The sequence below is a fragment of the Podarcis melisellensis genome (genome assembly GCF_964234715.1).
Source record: "Podarcis melisellensis genome assembly, chromosome: 17".
NCBI lineage: Eukaryota > Metazoa > Chordata > Lepidosauria > Squamata > Lacertidae > Podarcis > Podarcis melisellensis.
In genome coordinates, this window is record NC_138534.1 from 15,168,419 (window position 1) to 15,186,414 (window position 17,996).

The following is a 17,996-nucleotide window of genomic DNA, read 5'->3' on the forward strand; positions in this document are numbered from 1 at the left end:
ATATCTTTTCAAGATTGTGAGCGACGCTTTTGGGAACGTGAGGGAGGGTAGGGAGGAGGAGTAGTAACCCACGGGGGAGAATTTGCAACGGAGCCTTCCCCTTTCAACACCCCCAAACCCCCAAGCCCAACTCGCAAAAAAAATTTCATCCGTCATTCAATTTAGGGAAGCTTCCTATCTGAAAAGTTTCGTCTGGCTGAAATAACGCGCGCTTAAGATCATCAAACGGGCAGGATCCCTGGCACCGTGGAGAGGGAAGAAGAAGCTAAGTTTGCGCGAGAATCTTGCAGTGATCAGTGATCAGCGTGCTACTGCGGTAGCAGGGTTAGATCCTTCAGTCGCTTGCGGGACCTGCTTTTCTCTCCCTCTCTCTCAGAGTGGGCGAAATAGTTTTTTTAAGAGGAGGGAAAAGAGCGGCATCCCTTCTAGAAAGAATCCCAGGCACATCCTTGACCACAGAACTGGATGTCAGGAGTGTGGGCTTCCCTACAAGACCCAGAAGTTTCAGGGGCTGCCTATCCACACCAGAGGCGAGCCCAGCTCTCTGTACCTGCCCTTTAAGCCCCTGCCACCTAACGAGACCTGCCCTGCGAGGCTGGGACCTCTGCGAGAGGAGCAGCCTCGCCGCGCGCTCTCCCCGCCTAAGTTCTCCAGTTATTGCAAGGGAGGAGAGACCATCCTGCGGCCGCCGCTGCTTTAGTAAAAGAGAAGAAAAGGCATTTACCAGGAGCAGGGAAGCCAGGAGCAGAGCGCCAGCTGTTGCCCGGCGGCACCATTCCATGCTTGGATCCTTGCCGGGATCTCAGTCGGTCAGGCAGAGGCACTGAGTGAGCGGCTGCGGCTGCTAAGCAGCTCTCCTGCCTCGCTTGCCTGCTGTCAGGCTCGGCGCAGCAGCGGTGGCGGCGGGGCGCTAGCGCTTGAGCCGCTGCCTCTCCGCTTCCATCCGCCGCGCTCACGTTTCCTGAGCGAGGACTGGGCGAGAGCAGGGGCTGATCTGCATGGAATCTCTCTCCGAACAGGCAGGCAGCCAATCAGGCTCGGGCTAATCAGACATGCCGAATAACAAAAGGGGGAAAGGGGGTCCCGGACAAGGATAACTGGGAGAAGGAAGGAGGGAGAGGGGTGGAAGGAGAGAGGGAGCGTGGCAGAGCTTGGAGAGGAGGAGTGCTTTGCTTGGAAGCTCTGGCATAGTTCGTTGCTTGCGTTTAGGAACCAGCAAGGTAGCTCTTAGCTCGCTTTCTGCCCGCACATTGTTCCGTTCAGGAGAGGAAACTTAATCCCTGTCAATATATAACACATGCCGTTAAGGGGGACGCGAATCAGGAGAGGCAGAAATCTTTCAGGGAGGAAAATAAATCATCCTCCAAATATGCTCCCGTGTTCTTTGTAGGCACACGTACTGGGGGGGAAACCCCCCCAAAACCATGGGAGTCCAGCCAGCCAGCCATAAAGAAAGCTTGCTTACCCAAAGGTATGTAAATTTGGGGCTGGCCCTCAGTACGCACCAGCACACCAATCGTGGATGGGAGCTGCTTGTTTCGTTAAGAGGTTCATCTCGAAAAAGTGACCCTGGAGATCAAAGGCTCAAGAAGCGAGAACAACCCATATCTCGACAAGGTGGCAGGAAAGTGAAGGAACGAGACCATAAGTGCAGTCCATGGGTGCTCTTTAGTAGATTCTTTCCTGGGTGGGTTCATTGCAAAGGAAATGTCTAGCACACACATTATTTACATAATACAACATGGAGTGTTTACATGTTTACTAGGCTGTGCCCTTTCTTGCTCTACTCACCAAACCCACGTCCCTGCAATTTCCCTCACATCAACCTCCCAGCATCCCCTTTCCTGCAACTACTAAACTCACTTTTTGCCTTTCCAACCCAATTTCTGAAGCCACTTCTATTCCGCAGCCCTACTTTGCACCCCTGTTTTCTGCAGATGGTGACAGCAGCCACGAAATTAAAAGAGGCCTGCTTCTTGGGAGAAAAGCAATGACAAACCTAGACAGCATCTTGAAAAGCAGAAACATCACCTTGATAACAAAGGTCTGTATAGTTCAAGCTATGGTTTTCCCAGTAGTGATGTATGGAAGTGAGAGCTGGACCATAAAGAAGGCTGATTGCCAAAGAATTGATGCTTTTGAATTATGGTGCTGGACACGACTAAACGACTAGACAACAACAACAACAAAATTCACCTTCCCCCTCCTACCCATGCCTTCTCCTCCTTGCCTCTCCTTTTGTGTAACCTCCCCTTGCACACAGACCCCTCACACACATTGCAACCAGTAAGTACCCTTTCCATCTTCTGTCCAATTAGGAAACCATCCTCTCCTCTTCTCCAGCCCTTTCTTGCTCCTGCCTCCCTCTTCATCTCCACTCCCATGCCTGCTACTCCTTCCTTTTTTTTTTTGAAAACCCTTCTGCACCCCCAATTTCCCCTACAACCCCCTTTCCCCCTTCCTCATCCTCCTTTTCTCAAATCTCTCTTCCACGCAGATCACCACAATCTCTATGCCTTGTCCTCTTGCCTGTTCTGCAGCCCCCTCTGCGCACACACCCCTCGAGACATTTACGTACCCTGCTCTCCCCACACATATATCTGTCGTTTCAATGAATCCATACGTTATACAGGACCTTGCTGCCTTGGTATAAAAACCCAAGGAAATCCTTCAGCTTTTTAGAATATGTTCTGGTGGGCAAGAGGAGAAATGACCATTGGGAGGAGTGCAGAGTGAAGAAATGCCATGAACAGTGTATAAGGATGTGGGTAGCGCTGTGGTCTAAACCACTGAGCCCCTTGGGCTTGCCAATCATAATTTTGGTGGTTCGAATCCCTGCAACGGGGTGAGCTCCCATTGCTCTGTCCCAGCTCCTGCCAACCTAGCAGTTCGAAAGCACACCAGTACAAGTAGATAAATAGGTACTGCTATGGCAGGAAGGTAAATGGCGTTTCCATGCGCTCTGGTTTCCGTCACGGTGTCCTGTTGCGCCAGAAGCGGTTTAGTCCTGCTGGCCACATGACCCAGAAAAGCTGTCTGTGGACAAACGCTGGCTCCCTCGGCCTGAAAGCAAGATGAGCACCACAACCCCATAATCGCCTTTGACTGGACTTAACCATCCAGGGGTCCTTTACCTGTTACCTTTATAACAGTGAAACCAGATGCCTTCATTTGCCCCACCTGCAATAAAACATGTCTCTCCCGTATTAGTCTCTACAGCCACTGCAGGTGCTGTAACTCTCCAATGCTTTGACTTTACCCCCAATGGCGCACTCTTCCATTGTCTCTGAGGCAGACGGATGACAACAACAGCAATTCTAGTAAGTCACTTTATCTGGGCTGAAATGAGATCCACACTGAGATAGGCACATGAAAGCTTCTACCACAATAAGGCTGCAGTCTTAACTCCACTAACCAGAGAGTAAACCCCACCAAACAAAACTGGAGTTAATTCTGAGTAGAAATGTATAGGACTGTGCTGTTCTTTTGCCATTGGTTTGGTAATATACTTCATCAGAAAACTGGGTGGGAAAACTGCACAGATGGAAAGATTAAAAGGTCTTAAGAGACCTACTGTTTGTTATAGGATTGGTGGAGTTGGGTGCCTAGACTGGGTTTTTATACCTGTAAGATGGGATTCTGTTGGAAGATGCTGCTTAAGCAGTCAGATGCACATCAGTGTCCCTACGCACACTTATGTCCACTAGTATACAAGTAGCATACAAGTTTATGAGTTCTTTTCAATAAAATAGGCCTATGCCTGTAAACCTATACTTGCAATAAAACCAAGGCAAAGATTCTCTTCTGCAAAACTCCCCAAAGGCAGGTAACTCATCATCTGCAGCTAATTAAACTGGAGTCTGCATGTGCGCAATTGACAGAACCATCATTGTCCTGTGCGTTGAAGTCAACAGGAATTTTGCATGCAGAAAAAAATGTCAGAAGAAATATGTTAGTAGCTGTCAAATGGTGTTGCCTGCAGCCCTCAGACACATAATTTGTCAGCGGGTGTTTTTTTAAAAAGAGATTTATATTTAATAAATAGCACAACTATCAAATGTAAGAGCTCTGCAGTTGAACACAACTCTGTGCAACACACCCCTGGCTTTAGACTTTTGAGCTGGTTCAGACATAACATTTTCCAGACACAGGATGATTACTTCTAGAATGGTTTCCATTACCAGGCACATGTACGAATATGTTGTGAATCATGCTTATACCTTCCCACCCCCATACCTGTCTCTCCCTCTGTAAACAGATGGCGGAATCGCTTTGGCTCACCACAGTGCCGCGATTATGGTTTAACAACTTATAGAACACAGCTAAGGTGTTCTGCCCATTGCAGAAAGACCAAATGAGGTCTGAAGAGATGTGGCAATTATAGGGAGCATGTTGTGCGGCATTTTACTCCAGCTTTTACCACCGCGAGGCCACCCATAGTGCTGGTGCTAATTTTACACCCAGTTATGTTAGTCGACTGTAAAGGAGGCTGATCGCCGAAGAACTTATTCTTTTGAATTATGGTGCTGGAGGAGACTCTTGAGAGTCCCATGGACTGCAAGAAGATCAAACCTATCCATTCTGAAGGAAATCAGCCCTGAGTGCTCACTGGAAGGACAGATCCTGAAGCTGAGGCTCCAATACTTTGGCCACCTCATGAGAAGAGAAGACTCCTTGGAAAAGACCCTGATGTTGGGAAAGATGGAGGGCACAAGGAGAAGGGGACGACGGAGAACGAGATGGTTGGACAGTGTTCTCGAAGCTACCAACATGAGTTTGACCAAGCTGCAGGAGGCAGTGGAAGGCAGGAGTGCCTGGTGTGCTCTGGTCCATGGGTTCACGAAGAGTCGGACATGACTAAACGACAACAACATGTTAGCCGAAACGCAATCAGGTAAAAAGACAAAGCGGCAATGCTAGTGAAATTAAGGGTAAAAAAAACTGAAGGCGACTGAGGCTGCTTTGATTGCATAGGGCCTCTGTTTCGATGTTTAGCATTTCTAGATAAAGGAACTTTGTCTCTCTCCAGGGAATCAGTCAGCACTGAGCCCAGAGTGGTCAAGCAGCCTGACTCATCACATGACAGGTCCATCCCTCAGGGCAGACTTTTGGTCTAAGTGCTCTGGAGACAAAAAGGTCCTGGGTGAGGAGAACACTTTGAAACAGAGAGGGGGCATATCTCAGTGTAGGGCACACATTTTCTTCACACATTCTGTCAGTCATTTTGATGAGACCTTAGAGAAGCTTCTAAATTACTCACTCAAGAGTTTCCCCTCCTTTCTAGTGGTTATTTTCTTCTTGATTCTAATGAAGAGCCTTATTTAGTTAAAAAAGGAACATCCACAGGTGGGGAGGATAGTCTGGAGTTGTGGGATCATCACAAAGCGACACAAAACTGATTCCCCATCATGAGTCTGGATGGGCCCTTGCCTTTGTTCCTTTGCTTTTCGGCTTTCAGATGTTGGAACTGAAGCTGCCTGGTTAGCCATGCCTCAGGCCTACAGCAAGTTTATGTGAAATGAGCGCAGAAGCAAGAGCGGGTGTCAGAACTGTCTGATGCATCACTCTAAGCTCTACAGATTTAACAATGCTTGATTTAAAAACCACCTGCCAGGACAGGAGAAAGCTGTTAGCATCAAATGTGCTCTATAACTGGTGAAAATAGTGAAGTGAACTTTGGAGTTGATCTCCCTGGAGAGAATCACTTATAGTTTCCACTTTGGAACCCACCTGTCTCTTTCTGAAAGCTGCACATTCTTATTTTCTCAGTGTTTTCTTTAAACGTTTTCGCTGTGGTGTTAACAGTTGTTATTAAATTGCCACTCACTACCCATTAGTAAGCAATTAGTGAGCATAGTGCATTAGAGTTCATGCTTATAATCATGGTTTGCATTTATTTGTTTTTGTTTTTATTGGAAGCTGCTCAGAGAACGTGTGTTACTGGACATCATAGAAATGTTGTAAATTAAACAAAGAAACAAATGCTGGATGGATATTTACACAACACTAAGCTGATACAGATGGAAAGGGTGCTTTGACAAATGCTCTGGTTCGCCAGAAGTGGCTTAGTCATGCTGGCCACATGACCCGGAAGCTGTACGCTGGCTCCCTTGGCCAGTAAAGTGAGATGAGCGCCACAACCCCAGAGTCATCCGCAACTAGACCTAATGGTCAGGGATCCTTTTACCTTTACCTTAAAAAGGGACGCGGGTGGTGCTGTGGATTAAACCACTGAGCCTAGGACTTGCCAATCAGAAGGTCGCGGTTTGAATCCCCTTGACGGGGTGAGCTCCCGTTGCTTGGTCCCAGCTCCTGCCAACTTAGCAGTTCGAAAGCATGAAGTGCAAGTAGATAAATAGGTACCGCTCCGGCGGGAAGGTAAACGGTGTTTCCGTGCACTGCTCTGGTTCACCAGAAGCAGCTTCGTCAGGCTGGCCACATGACCCTGAAGCTCCCTTGGCCAATAAAGCGAGATGAGCGCCGCAACCCCGGAGTCAGCCACGACTGGTTCTAATGGTCAGGGGCCCCTTTACCTTTACCTTAAGCTGATACAGATGGAAATGGTGCTTTGACAAATGGGAATGTGTGTGTGTGTGTGTGTGTGTGTGTGTGTGGAACAGAAAGGGCAAAGCAGCCTTTGCCAACCTAGTGCCCTCACCTCCAGACATTTCAGACTACAACTCTGTACTTGGTGGGACTTAATAGTCCAAGATTTCTGGAGGGCACTGGGTTTGTGAAGGCTAGGGCAAAGAGAGGTGGGAGAAATTCGTTGATTGTGAAAGTTGCGCAAATGAAAGGTGATGAGACTGAAATGACTATATGGATCATTATAGAAGAAACTCATCTTTGCACAAGAGATCATCGGAAGCATGCCCAAAGACAGTGTGGTGCCCTCCAGGCCTGCTTGAATTCCCAGACCCTCTACCAGCATGGTCAATAATAAAGGATGATGGAAATTGCCATCCATCATGGAAACCATCATGTTGGCTATCCCTAACATAAGCTATGGGGGGGGTTTCTTTCTTTCAGAAGATAGTCTTTTAACTCTAACCATATTTACATAAAAATAAAGTTCTTATGGGTTTCACAGGATCTCACATCAAAGCGAATGCGTTGAACTTAGGTTAGCCACTTATCCTCCTTAAGTTATGGACCAAGAGCTGAACAATGCACACATCAGGTTCACGAAAGGCGGCAAAATCCTACTCTATTCTTCTGAAGGGTGTTGTGTGTATGGATTCTTTGTTCACATGGTAGCCAGTTCTGAGTTATTATAGCTCAGAGGTTTTATGATGTCATCAAGATGGCAAAAGCAATCTTTTTCTGATTTAAGCTAAAATGTGATCTAAGTGTTGGTCAAATATGATAGCATTGCAAGTAACATTATTAATAAATTGCTGTTATTCTTTCATGGGTAAAATAACAAAGATATTTCTGTGGGACCATGGACCCACTAGATGAAAAAAGCACGCGGCCACAGAAGTGACCTCATCTGGCTGAGAACACACTGTCCACTTCTGTGCTGAAATAGCAAATGTAAGAACCGTGTCACCTTAAATCCCCATGGAAGATGTTGCCAAAAGCAGAAGAAATCAGAAACCGCCAAGCAGCTTTAAACCTTGTAAAATTACCTTCAGTGCAATTCCATCATAAGTGCCGCAGCCTGTTTATGATGAAAAGAAAGTTTGGGTGCCATGATCACCAAAAGGTAACTATTGAATTTATTACAGCTACAGAATCTAACACAAAGGAACACCTTTTTGAATATCTTGAATTAGCAAAAATGACTGAGACAATTAGGAGACAGCCAACTCAAAGGTTTTAAAAATAAAGGGGAATTTATAAAGAATACTTAACTAAACATTGTCCACAAGTGAAAACCTGGACATGCTTTGTCTAAACTCTGCAGTTTGTAAGTTAGAGAAAGAATACACGAGATAAAATAAAAGAAAGAAATGCACATAAGGAATATTGAAGCAGTGATAATAAAAAAGGGGGGGATGTACTCTTAATGAGGAGATGGGAAGCCATATGGAGAAATTAAGAAATTGTGAATTAAATACAAGTCTTCTTTGGGAATTTAAGGATTTATACATATTTGTTTATTTGGTAATTTGTTGTTCCTTTTGTATTTTATTTGGAATGTATAATTTTTACCATGTAAGAAAATCAATAAATTTTCTCTGAATCATATAGCAAAAAAAGAAAAAGAAAAAATGCACACCAGATGGGAACCTTGCCCTTCTAGAATTTATGAGGTTAAGTGTCTTTTCTGTGAGAGACAAACCAATTAATTACGTGAAAGGATGAAATGTGGGTGTTCATTACAAATGCAAGTGTGTTCCATAGTATGGAAAGGCGTTCTCCTTATCAGGTCTGAAAGACGTTCACAGAGAAGACACTGCACATTGGGGTGGACTTCTGAAAAGTATAAACAGACTTTTGCCAAGATGCAGTTTTGCTGAATGAATTTATTTTGGTTAAGCTTATTCTTCAGGACTGAAACATAACAATTCAAAATGAACTAATCCCCCAGGCAGGCCCCACTAATAACCCAGAGATGCATTTTAAATAAAAGGACACATTCTACTCATGTAAAAACACGCTGATTCCCGGACAATCTGCAGGCTGGATTGAGAATGTGATTGGGCCGGATCCGGTCCCTGGGCCTTAGTTTGCCTATCCATGTGCTATGAGTTCTGTGCTATGAGTTTGGTTTAGTCTGGCTGAAACTGGTAAATCCCAAGGATGGCTTGATTGAGCTATGTGCATTAATATCACACACACACATACACAAATATTCTGTAATGTTTACTGGATCCTCTGCAAACATGGTAATGTGGAAAAAGTTCCTTGAACATGGAAAGCTCCTATTCATTTGTTTGAATAGGATGACTCTAGAGTCACTCTGCTGAAACTATAATCAGCAGGTGCCCTAAAACAGAGACCACACCACCAGCTAGTCTCACTGCATCTTCCAATGTTAAGAGTTTTGTTAATAGGTTAGCTACTAAAATAAACAGGGTTTCAGTATACATCTTTTAATTAAATGTTGTTTATATTGTCAAGAGTGGAGAAATAAGTTTGAAAACAAGGCAGCCCTGTCTGCATGCTGATAATTTATGCCAGGATTGTGGTTTAAGAAGAAAATTTCATTTCATGACATTTCATGTCAAAAGGGGGATTTGGAGCCAAAAAATGAATTTTCATTAAAATAAAAAATAATCTGCTTGGGGCATATTCTAACTTGATGACATTCGTCTGCTATGGATTTTGAATTTAGTGGCAAGTTTCTTAAAGCGCAACATTTAGTATGTGTTGATCAGGCCAGGAAAATGCATACAGATTTGCCTGTACATGCCGCTTTAAAGATACTGCTGTGCTGAAAATGTCAATCATTTCCAATGAATAAATAAGAAAATGAATTTGAAAATTATGAAAGAGGGGAGAAAATTTCAGTGAAACTCCTGTGGCTTTTCTTGTTTCAACTACCTTACTTTTCAGGTGGCTGAGAAATTTTGAGTATTGCTCCTCTCATTCTATAAATTATCACTCTAGTGGTCTGCATTTTGCAGTCATCCTAGATATCTGAACATCCAGTAAACCCTATTGTGCCCTTTTCCCTCTAAGAATGGGAAGCTATCTACTAGGCTGCTGATCAGTGTTTTGAAAGTAATAATAATAAAAAATCATTAAAAAACAAATCAGTGTGGAAAGATATTTTTTTTAAGGTAAAAGGAAGAACTTGTTTTGAAAACAAAATCAGCAACTGCACTGATCTCAGGCGCTTGTTAGTCAAGACTCCCTAGCATAGCTGTCAACTGTTCCCTTTTTTAAAAGGGAAATTCCTTTATTCCAAATAGGATTCCTCGCAAGAAAAGGGAAAAGTTGACAGCTATGCTCCCTAGCTTCCCACATAACTTCATTAAAACCCAGGGAACCATATCAGATGATATTGTCTCCTATATGTCTGCCCCCTCCCCTTGCCCCACAAAAGTAAGCAGGGCACCTGGGGAGGCTGCAAAACACTGAATACACACAGCGGTGGAGGAAGCCGCTCAGGCACTTGGGTAGGCGTGCCCAACGGTGGGGTGAGCCGTCCAGAGGGGCGGGGTGAGCCATCCATAGGGGCGGGGCACACTGCAGGGCCTCTAGAGTCTCCCTACAGCTGCCCTACAGCTGGGAAGGAGGCAGTGGGAGGACCGTTTGGGGTAGCGTGGAGCCTGCAGGTGCCCAAGCCACCTTCTCACTCCCAGGAGAGACGCATGGCTCAGGTGCGCTGCAGGCCCCACGGTGAGTGCTGCCCAGCGTTTTGTCACCCCCCTCAGTGGTAACACCTGGTGTGGCCCGCATCCCCCTTCCTCCGCCCCTGAATACACACGCTAGCCTTGGCCACCTTGCAACAAGGAGCTAAGCTCATAGCCCCATATCCACTGCAAGTATGAAGGAATTCTACCCTGCAAATGAAGCAGAAAGAAGAAGCCGCCTCTTTTCTAGGGGAAGAAAACTTTTGAGCAAATGGAGGACAGGTTTTGGCACAGCACTACCTTCTTATCTCAGTCAGCGTAGCACTGGCTGTTGTGTGCTTCCTACATTTACTGGGTTGATGGATTATAGGGCTGATGTTTAATGATAACGGTCTGTTTTATACAAGGGTTTCTTGCTGGGGTTTCTCTCCACTTTTCATCTACCGGTTCCCTTCTTTTCCAGCACGTTGGCTCTTCTGCCTCATTTGAAAGCGAGCTCTGCATATTGAATAGCGCTTGGTGAAGCAAGAGAACCGGGGAGCCCACAGACCCAACAGAAACTACTGTGTAAAAGAGGGAACTTGAAATCAATGCAGTGGGCAGGCTTCTGGCACTCCATCCAAAGCCTTCTCTCCAATACGTGAGAAAGGAGAAGAGGTAAACCTGTTTTATATTACCATGCATGAAGAACCCCTTGTCCATGTAAAGGGAAAGTTAAATAAGGAAGCCATATGGTGATAAACCCCACTAAATAATGTTTGAAATATTAACCAACTTTGACATTTTTTTCTTGTAGGGATATAAATCCTTTACAGTTCCCTCCAACCCCAAAAATGCATGTTGGATGTTATAGATTTGTACCCACACAACGTAACTCCCCCTCTCCCAGATATGAAAGTGTTGGGGAATTTCAAGAAGAAGAAGAAGAAGAAGAAGAAGAAGAAGAAGAAGAAGAGAGGAGAAGGAGAAGAAGGAGAAGGAGGAGGAGGAGGAGGAGGAGGAGGAGGAGGAGGAGTTTGGATTTGATATCCTGCTTTATCACTACCCTAAGGAAAGTAGCTAACATTCTCATTTCCCTTCCTCCCCCACAACCAACACTCTGTGAGGTGAGTGAGGCTGAGAGACTTCAGAGAAGTGTGACCAGCTCAAGGTCACCCAGCAGCTGCATGTGGAGGAGCAGGGAATTGAACCCGGTTCACCAGATTACAAGTCCACTGCTCTTAACCACTATACCACACTGTAGAGTACTCTGGCAAAGGCATGAGATACCATTCAGATAGTAGGTTGCAATGAGCAAAGCACTGTGCATATGCTATACAAATAAACAATCTCCCACATTTTGAACAAAATAACAGGCAGTGTTCAAGTCTTTAGAACACGCTAGATGGTAAATATATTAAAAATGAAAAAGTAAAGGACCCCTGGATGGTTAGGTCCAGTCAAAGGTGACTATAGGGTTGCGGCACTCATCTTGCTTTCAGGCTGAGGGAGCCAGCATTTGTCTGCAGACACATTTCTGGATCATGTGGGCAGCAGGACTAAGCAGCTTCTGGTGCAACGGAACACCGTGACGGAAACCAGAGCACATGGAAACACCGTTTACCTTCCCGCCACAGCGGTACCTATTTATCTACTTGCACTGGCATGCTTTCAAACTGCTAGGTTGGCAGGAGCTGGGACAGAGCAACGGGAGATCACCCTGTCACGGGGATTCAAAATTCTGACCTTTCGATCGGCAAACCCAAGAGGCTTAGTGGTTTAGACCACAGCGCCACCCGCGTCCTGGTAAATATATACAGTCATTTATCAAGTGTTGCTATGGCATGGTGCACATGCAATCACTTTGTAAGCTGGTTAGAACAACTTTGCAGTTCCCCTGTGTCCCTGGATTTCTGTTCAGCTGCAGCAGTCTGATCAGGTCAGTCTCCTCACCAGGACAACTGGAGTTCTATGCACAATGGGGTGAGTTACCACCAGGTCATCTATACGCCCGAAAGTTAAGAAAGTATCAAATCGTAGGTGTTGGGCTGGAAGCGACATTGTGTTAGGATATGAAATGCATTAAGATGAAGATCATGCACAATGTGGAGCTAATTCAGCACCACCAGTGCAGTTTGAACACATCTATAAATGCGACATATGCATTGCCGTTGTACTTCTTTCTGATTTTGATATTGCTTTTGTAAATTTTGCTATTTACTGGAACCATTGAAGTTCCAGTAATTATTTTTTTTTTTAATGGCCCTGTTTTCAAAGAATAGTAATGACCAAAGGAGACAGGTGGGCAAACAGGAAACAATAGTGATATATGATTTTTCTGGGGGTGGGATTTGAGATAGGGGCATGAACATTGGGACCCTCCCTTCCAAATAGCACAGAAATGAAATATAAAATTCTTGGATGGTTTAATTCCACCCTTTCCCTCCCTGAATGTTTTTAAAGCATCTTCATAACCATATGTACGAGGAATTTTATTTTTTCATATCCAATTCACGGAGTTCTGCACACCTGTCTGGAAAATATACGCAACACTTCAGCGATGCATGCCAAGCTACAAGACCAGCAAGCAAGTTCAGGTCCAGTATTAGGTGTGAATTCAATCCATACCTTTATATGTGATGGGGGGCGAGGAATAAGTTCTATAACTTCAGTAATTTTTCAGGACATCACAGTTTCCCCTTTATCAGCTCCTTTGGTGCACTTTGTCAGTTTGACCCAATACGGGTTAATGAATTTTCTTTTTTCTTTTAAAGAGAAATAATTAAACTTAAACTTCAGGGAGTTAGAAATTAAGATGCAGCTGCTTCCTGATGTGAGGAAATCTTTCACAGAATCTGAACAAGACACTGCCAGGTCAGTATAGGCCCCACTTATAGGTATTAGAGAAACAAACTTTTAGAAAGCCTTAGGTCAGCAGAAATGTTTCCTTTTCACTTTTTCGTGGAATATATTTGCCTTGCCGATTTCTTTAACTCGTTCACTGCTCAACTTTCCCTTTCAGAATGAACCAGCAGAAATACAGTGGTACCTTGGGTTAAATACTTAATTCGTTCCGGAGATCCATTCTTAACCTGAAACTGTTCTTAACCTGAAGCACCACTTTAGCTAATGGGGCCTCCCGCTGCTGCCACACTGCCAAAGCACGATTTCTGTTCTCATCCTGAAGCAAAGTTCTTAACCTGAGGTAATATTACTGGGTTAGCGGAGTCTGTAACCTGAAGCGTCTGTAACCTGAGGTACCACTGTAATGAAAACCCCCAGGCACATCAAAATAAGTCTGCAACACTGCCTATACTTGTTTTATTGTTATAAGGCGAGGGAAGGAAACCATTTTTCTTTCTTTCAAGGGTGATTATGGGGTAACGTGCAGCAGAATGAGAGCCTTTTCCTTCCCCCTCTTACTTTCTTTCACCCTGTTTCCTTTTTGGCGAATGGGTGGAAATGAGAGGTGTTGCATGAAACTGCTCTGAGCCATTGGGGTGCCATGCAACTGGCAACTCTCTCCATGGCCTTTTCAGAAAGGCTGTGGAGGGAGCGGTGTTGCTGGATGGTGGACAGAGGTGCTTGGGGTACATCATCAGATAACCAGCCATTCTCATGCTGGTTTCTCCCAGTGGGAAAGGCCACTGTTGAAAGAGGCAATATGCAATGCTATAGGGCAGCAAACTTTTTCAGCAGGGGGCCGGTCCACTGTCCCTCAGACCTTGTGGGGGGCCAGACTATATTTCTTTTGGGGGGGGATGAATTCCTATGCCCCACAAATAACCCAGAGATGCATTTTAAATAAAAGCACACTTTCTACTCATGTAAAAACATGCTGATTCCTGGACCGCCCGCGGGCCAGATTGAGAAGGCGATTGGGCCGGTTCTGGCCCCCGGGCCTTAGTTTGCCTACCTGTGTGCAATGCTTTTCAAAGCTGAGCAGGGCATCTCCTTCCAGGATGCAGAACCTGCCACTCAGTGGCGTGTGGTCAGTGGACTAGGGGGACTATAGGCTAGTTCCCTAAATGTTTCCCTGGTGCCGGCCTTCCCGAAGCCTGGGAAGCTTTTGCCTGGCTTAGGAAAAGCGCAGCTTTGAGAAGCAATCAGGAGGGCTCCAGCATCCTGCCAGAGGTCTGGTGATAGATAGATAGATGGCTAGATAGATAGACAGATGATAGATAGATAGATATAGATAGATAGATAGATGATAGATAGATAGATAGATAGATAGATAGATAGATAGATAGATAGATAGATAGATATAGATAGATAGATAGATGATAGATAGATGATAGATAGATAGATGATAGATAGATATAGATAGATAGATAGATAGATAGATAGATGATAGATAGATAGATAGATAGATAGATAGATAGATGATAGATAGATAGATAGATAGATAGATGATAGATAGATAGATAGATAGATGATAGATAGATAGATAGATATAGACAGACAGACAGACAGACAGAGATGATAGATAGATAGATAGATAGATAGATAGATAGATAGATAGATGATAGATAGATGGATAGATGATAGATAGATGATAGATGATAGATGATAGATGATAGATGGATAGATAATTTATTATGGTCGGAGACCAGCTTATAAAACATACTTGGGGGTACAATCCCAAAAGGAAAACAAACATTTAAAACAATATACAGCAATAAATTTAAAATTTATAAATGTGATAAGCGTAGAGAGATGACCCAGAGTCACCCATGGAACCGAGTCTGGGGATTTTCTTAACGAACTAGTTTGGGTCGGTGGATAGTCTGCGCCTACAGATCTGTACACAGAATCTGGCGACCATCCGGGTCATCTTATGATCTTTGCCTGGTAGGAAAATGTCAAATTTTTGCTTTTTTGGGAGGTCAGTGGAGGAGGAGGAGTTTGGATTTGATATCCCGCCTTTCACTCCCCTTCAGGAGTCTCAAAGCAGCTAACATTCTCCTTTCCCTTCCTCCCCCACAACAAACACTCTGTGAGGTGAGTGGGACTGAGAGACTTCTTTGAAGTATGACTGGCCCAAGGTCACCCAGCAGCTGCATGTGGAGGAGTGGAGACGCGAACCCGGTTACCCAGATTACGAGACTACCGCTCTTAACCACTACACCACACTGGCTCTCACCACAGTGAGCCTCACCAGCAGGGAATCAATGGTCTTCATAAAAGAGACATCTAAAGAAAAAGTGCTCTGGGCTTCCTATATCCCCCAACGAACAGGCGCAAAGTCTTTGAGCATATGGGACTTTTTTAAAGGATCCTTCCAGGACCGGCGAGGGGGGAGCCGAGCTTCTGGCGAGTGTAAAAGCCCTTCTTGCATTTTTGGATACGAGAAAGAAGAGATAAGCTGCCGGTGCGGCTATGTATCTCTTGAGAGGTCTGGTGTCTTTTCCTCAAAGCCCAGGAAGCTTCTGCCCTGCTTAGGAAGGAAGGCACGATGCTCACGCAGTGCTGATTGCTGTGGAGGGGCAAAGGGTGAACGGAGGGGGCTGAGTGGATGCCAATGCCCAGATGAAAAGGAGCTGCCATCTGCATTTAGCGTTCCAGTTGGCAGTGCTTCAACCCTTTCATGCGCAAGCTGTAGTTTAACAATGTTTTCTGATCCTGAAAATTAAGTCTTGCACCTTCTTTCTGTCCTGAATGAGAGAGAGACTTCACAAGCCCAAATAAATAATTGTGAGAATATATATATTCCTTTTTTTGAACAAAAGTTTGAAAAACAAGAAAGCAAAAATGCTAAACTCCTGAAAATCCAGGGCATTATATTTATTATATTATATTATATTATATTATATTATATTATATTATATTATATTATATTATATTATTATAATATTTTAGTATGTATGTATGTATGTATGTATGTAAGTATACTGCCCTATACCTGCAGTTCTCAAGGAAACCCAGCCAGATGGGCAGGGTATAAATAATAAATTATTATTATCATTATTATCATTATCATCATCATCAGGCTGATTCACAGGATAAAAAACATAATCAAAATAAAAACAAAAACAGCCCAATAACTCCCCCCCCCCACAATTTTAAAAGGGCATTGAATGTCCCCCCCCTCCCAATTTTAAAATGGCATTGAATGTCAGTCAACCAAAGGCCTGGCTGAAAAGGAACATTTTCGCCTGACTCCTAAAAATAGATAATGAAGGTGCCAGGCAAACCTCCCTGGGGGGAGCATTTCACAGACGAGGAGCCACTGCAGAAAAGGCCCTGTTCTCATGTTGCCAGACCTTCTAGACCTCTCATGGAGGAGATATACGAAGAAGGGCCTTGGAAGATGATCTGTCATATCTATTATTATTATCATTATTATTATTTCAAGTTATTCACAATGGAGAATAATCTGAGTATAGCGTAGAGCAACACGCCTCCCTTCTCTAGGCATGACTACCAACACTTCAGATACTTCTGATGTAAGTAATTATCCAAAAAGGTGCATGGCCTCTTTACAGAGATTTAAATAAGCTGACACTCTCTGTTTCTGAAAGGTTTTAACGTAAGTTTGCTTACTGTCAGTTTGTGCATATAGTTTAAATATTTTTAAAATAGCATAATTAGGCATTGTGCAATGATGTGCTCATATTTTCCCTGTTAGCTGGGTGTGTGACTGCTGAGTGACAGCCAAATGTCTTATACAGGCACGAGTACAACATGACTCAGAACATCAGAATGGGAATTCCAGAGAAGAAAATATTAGGATATTAAGGCTCATCTGCTCAAGCATCCTGTTTCAAAACAAGTTGCCAACCTCATGGCCAATACAGCCATCATGATTATTAGCCATTAATAGATATATCCTATCCACTTAAAATCCTGCCAACCTAGCAGTTCGAAAGCACGTCAAAGTGCAAGTAGATAAATAGGTACCGCTCCAGTGGGAAGGTAAATGGCGTTTCCGTGCACTGCTCTGGTTCGCCAGAAGCAACTTAGTCATGTTGGCCACATGACCCGGAAGCTGTACACCGGTTCCCTTGGCTAATAAAGCGAGATGAGCGCCGCAACCCCAGAGTTGGTCACAACTGGACAGAGGTCCCTTTACCTTTACCTATCCACTTAAAAACTATTAAGGTAGTGACTGTCACCATATCTGGGTCTCTGGTCATGATCCGAAGGCACGACCATGCAAAAACTAAGCAGCACTGGGCTAGTGCCTTTGTGGGAGACTGCTTGAGAACAATGCTATGTGCGGCACCTTGGGTTCCCTGATGTAAAAAGCAGGGGAATAAATAAAACATATTTTGGCAGCAAATTCCACAAACTAATTATGTGCTGTGTGAGGAAGTACTTGAGCTCACGTAAGGATGCTTCTCCTCCTTTCTGGCTCATGGCACAGATCCGACTAATGCGTCTTCAGAATGTTCTTTCTGAATTAATTAAGCTTTCATTCCCATCACTAAGGACAGAATCCTTCTGGTTTCAAAATTTTGAAGAATTCTCAATGGCTGTCTTTTATTCAAGATCCTCTTCCCTAATTTTAGATCTACATTGTCTAAATGGAAGGCCCAGCTGTAATCTTATGGTGCTATTTAGTCTATAACATGGAAGCGCAGGTGAAAGTGGTACCCCGTAATATATACCGACTACAATGTCACATAGTTTCAATATTACATTATTCATTTGAGTGGAAATCCCCGCTTGTTTGATTCTTAGGTACTGATTATTCCTTACGGAGGCTAACACAGCTCAGAATTAGTATACGCATTTCTAAAACTCTGCTCCATAGCCAGACACCCCAAC

General features: G+C 44.2%; 1 protein-coding gene across 3 annotated transcripts in view; it reads right to left on the bottom strand.

Annotated features, from left to right (window-relative positions):
- The window catches only part of ADAMTSL1 (ADAMTS like 1), a 465,616-nt gene that overhangs the window by 247,001 nt on the left and 200,619 nt on the right, over positions 1 to 17,996 (bottom strand). The window contains exon 1 of one of the 3 annotated variants that reach the window (XM_081893675.1): positions 725 to 1,210. The exons of the other annotated variants lie outside the window; for them this stretch is intronic. Within the exon in view, the coding sequence (XP_081749801.1) occupies positions 725 to 781 (57 nt within the window). The 5' untranslated portion in view covers positions 782 to 1,210. Of the gene's footprint in view, positions 1 to 724; positions 1,211 to 17,996 lie in introns of those variants that run through there. 3 annotated transcript variants of the gene reach the window in all.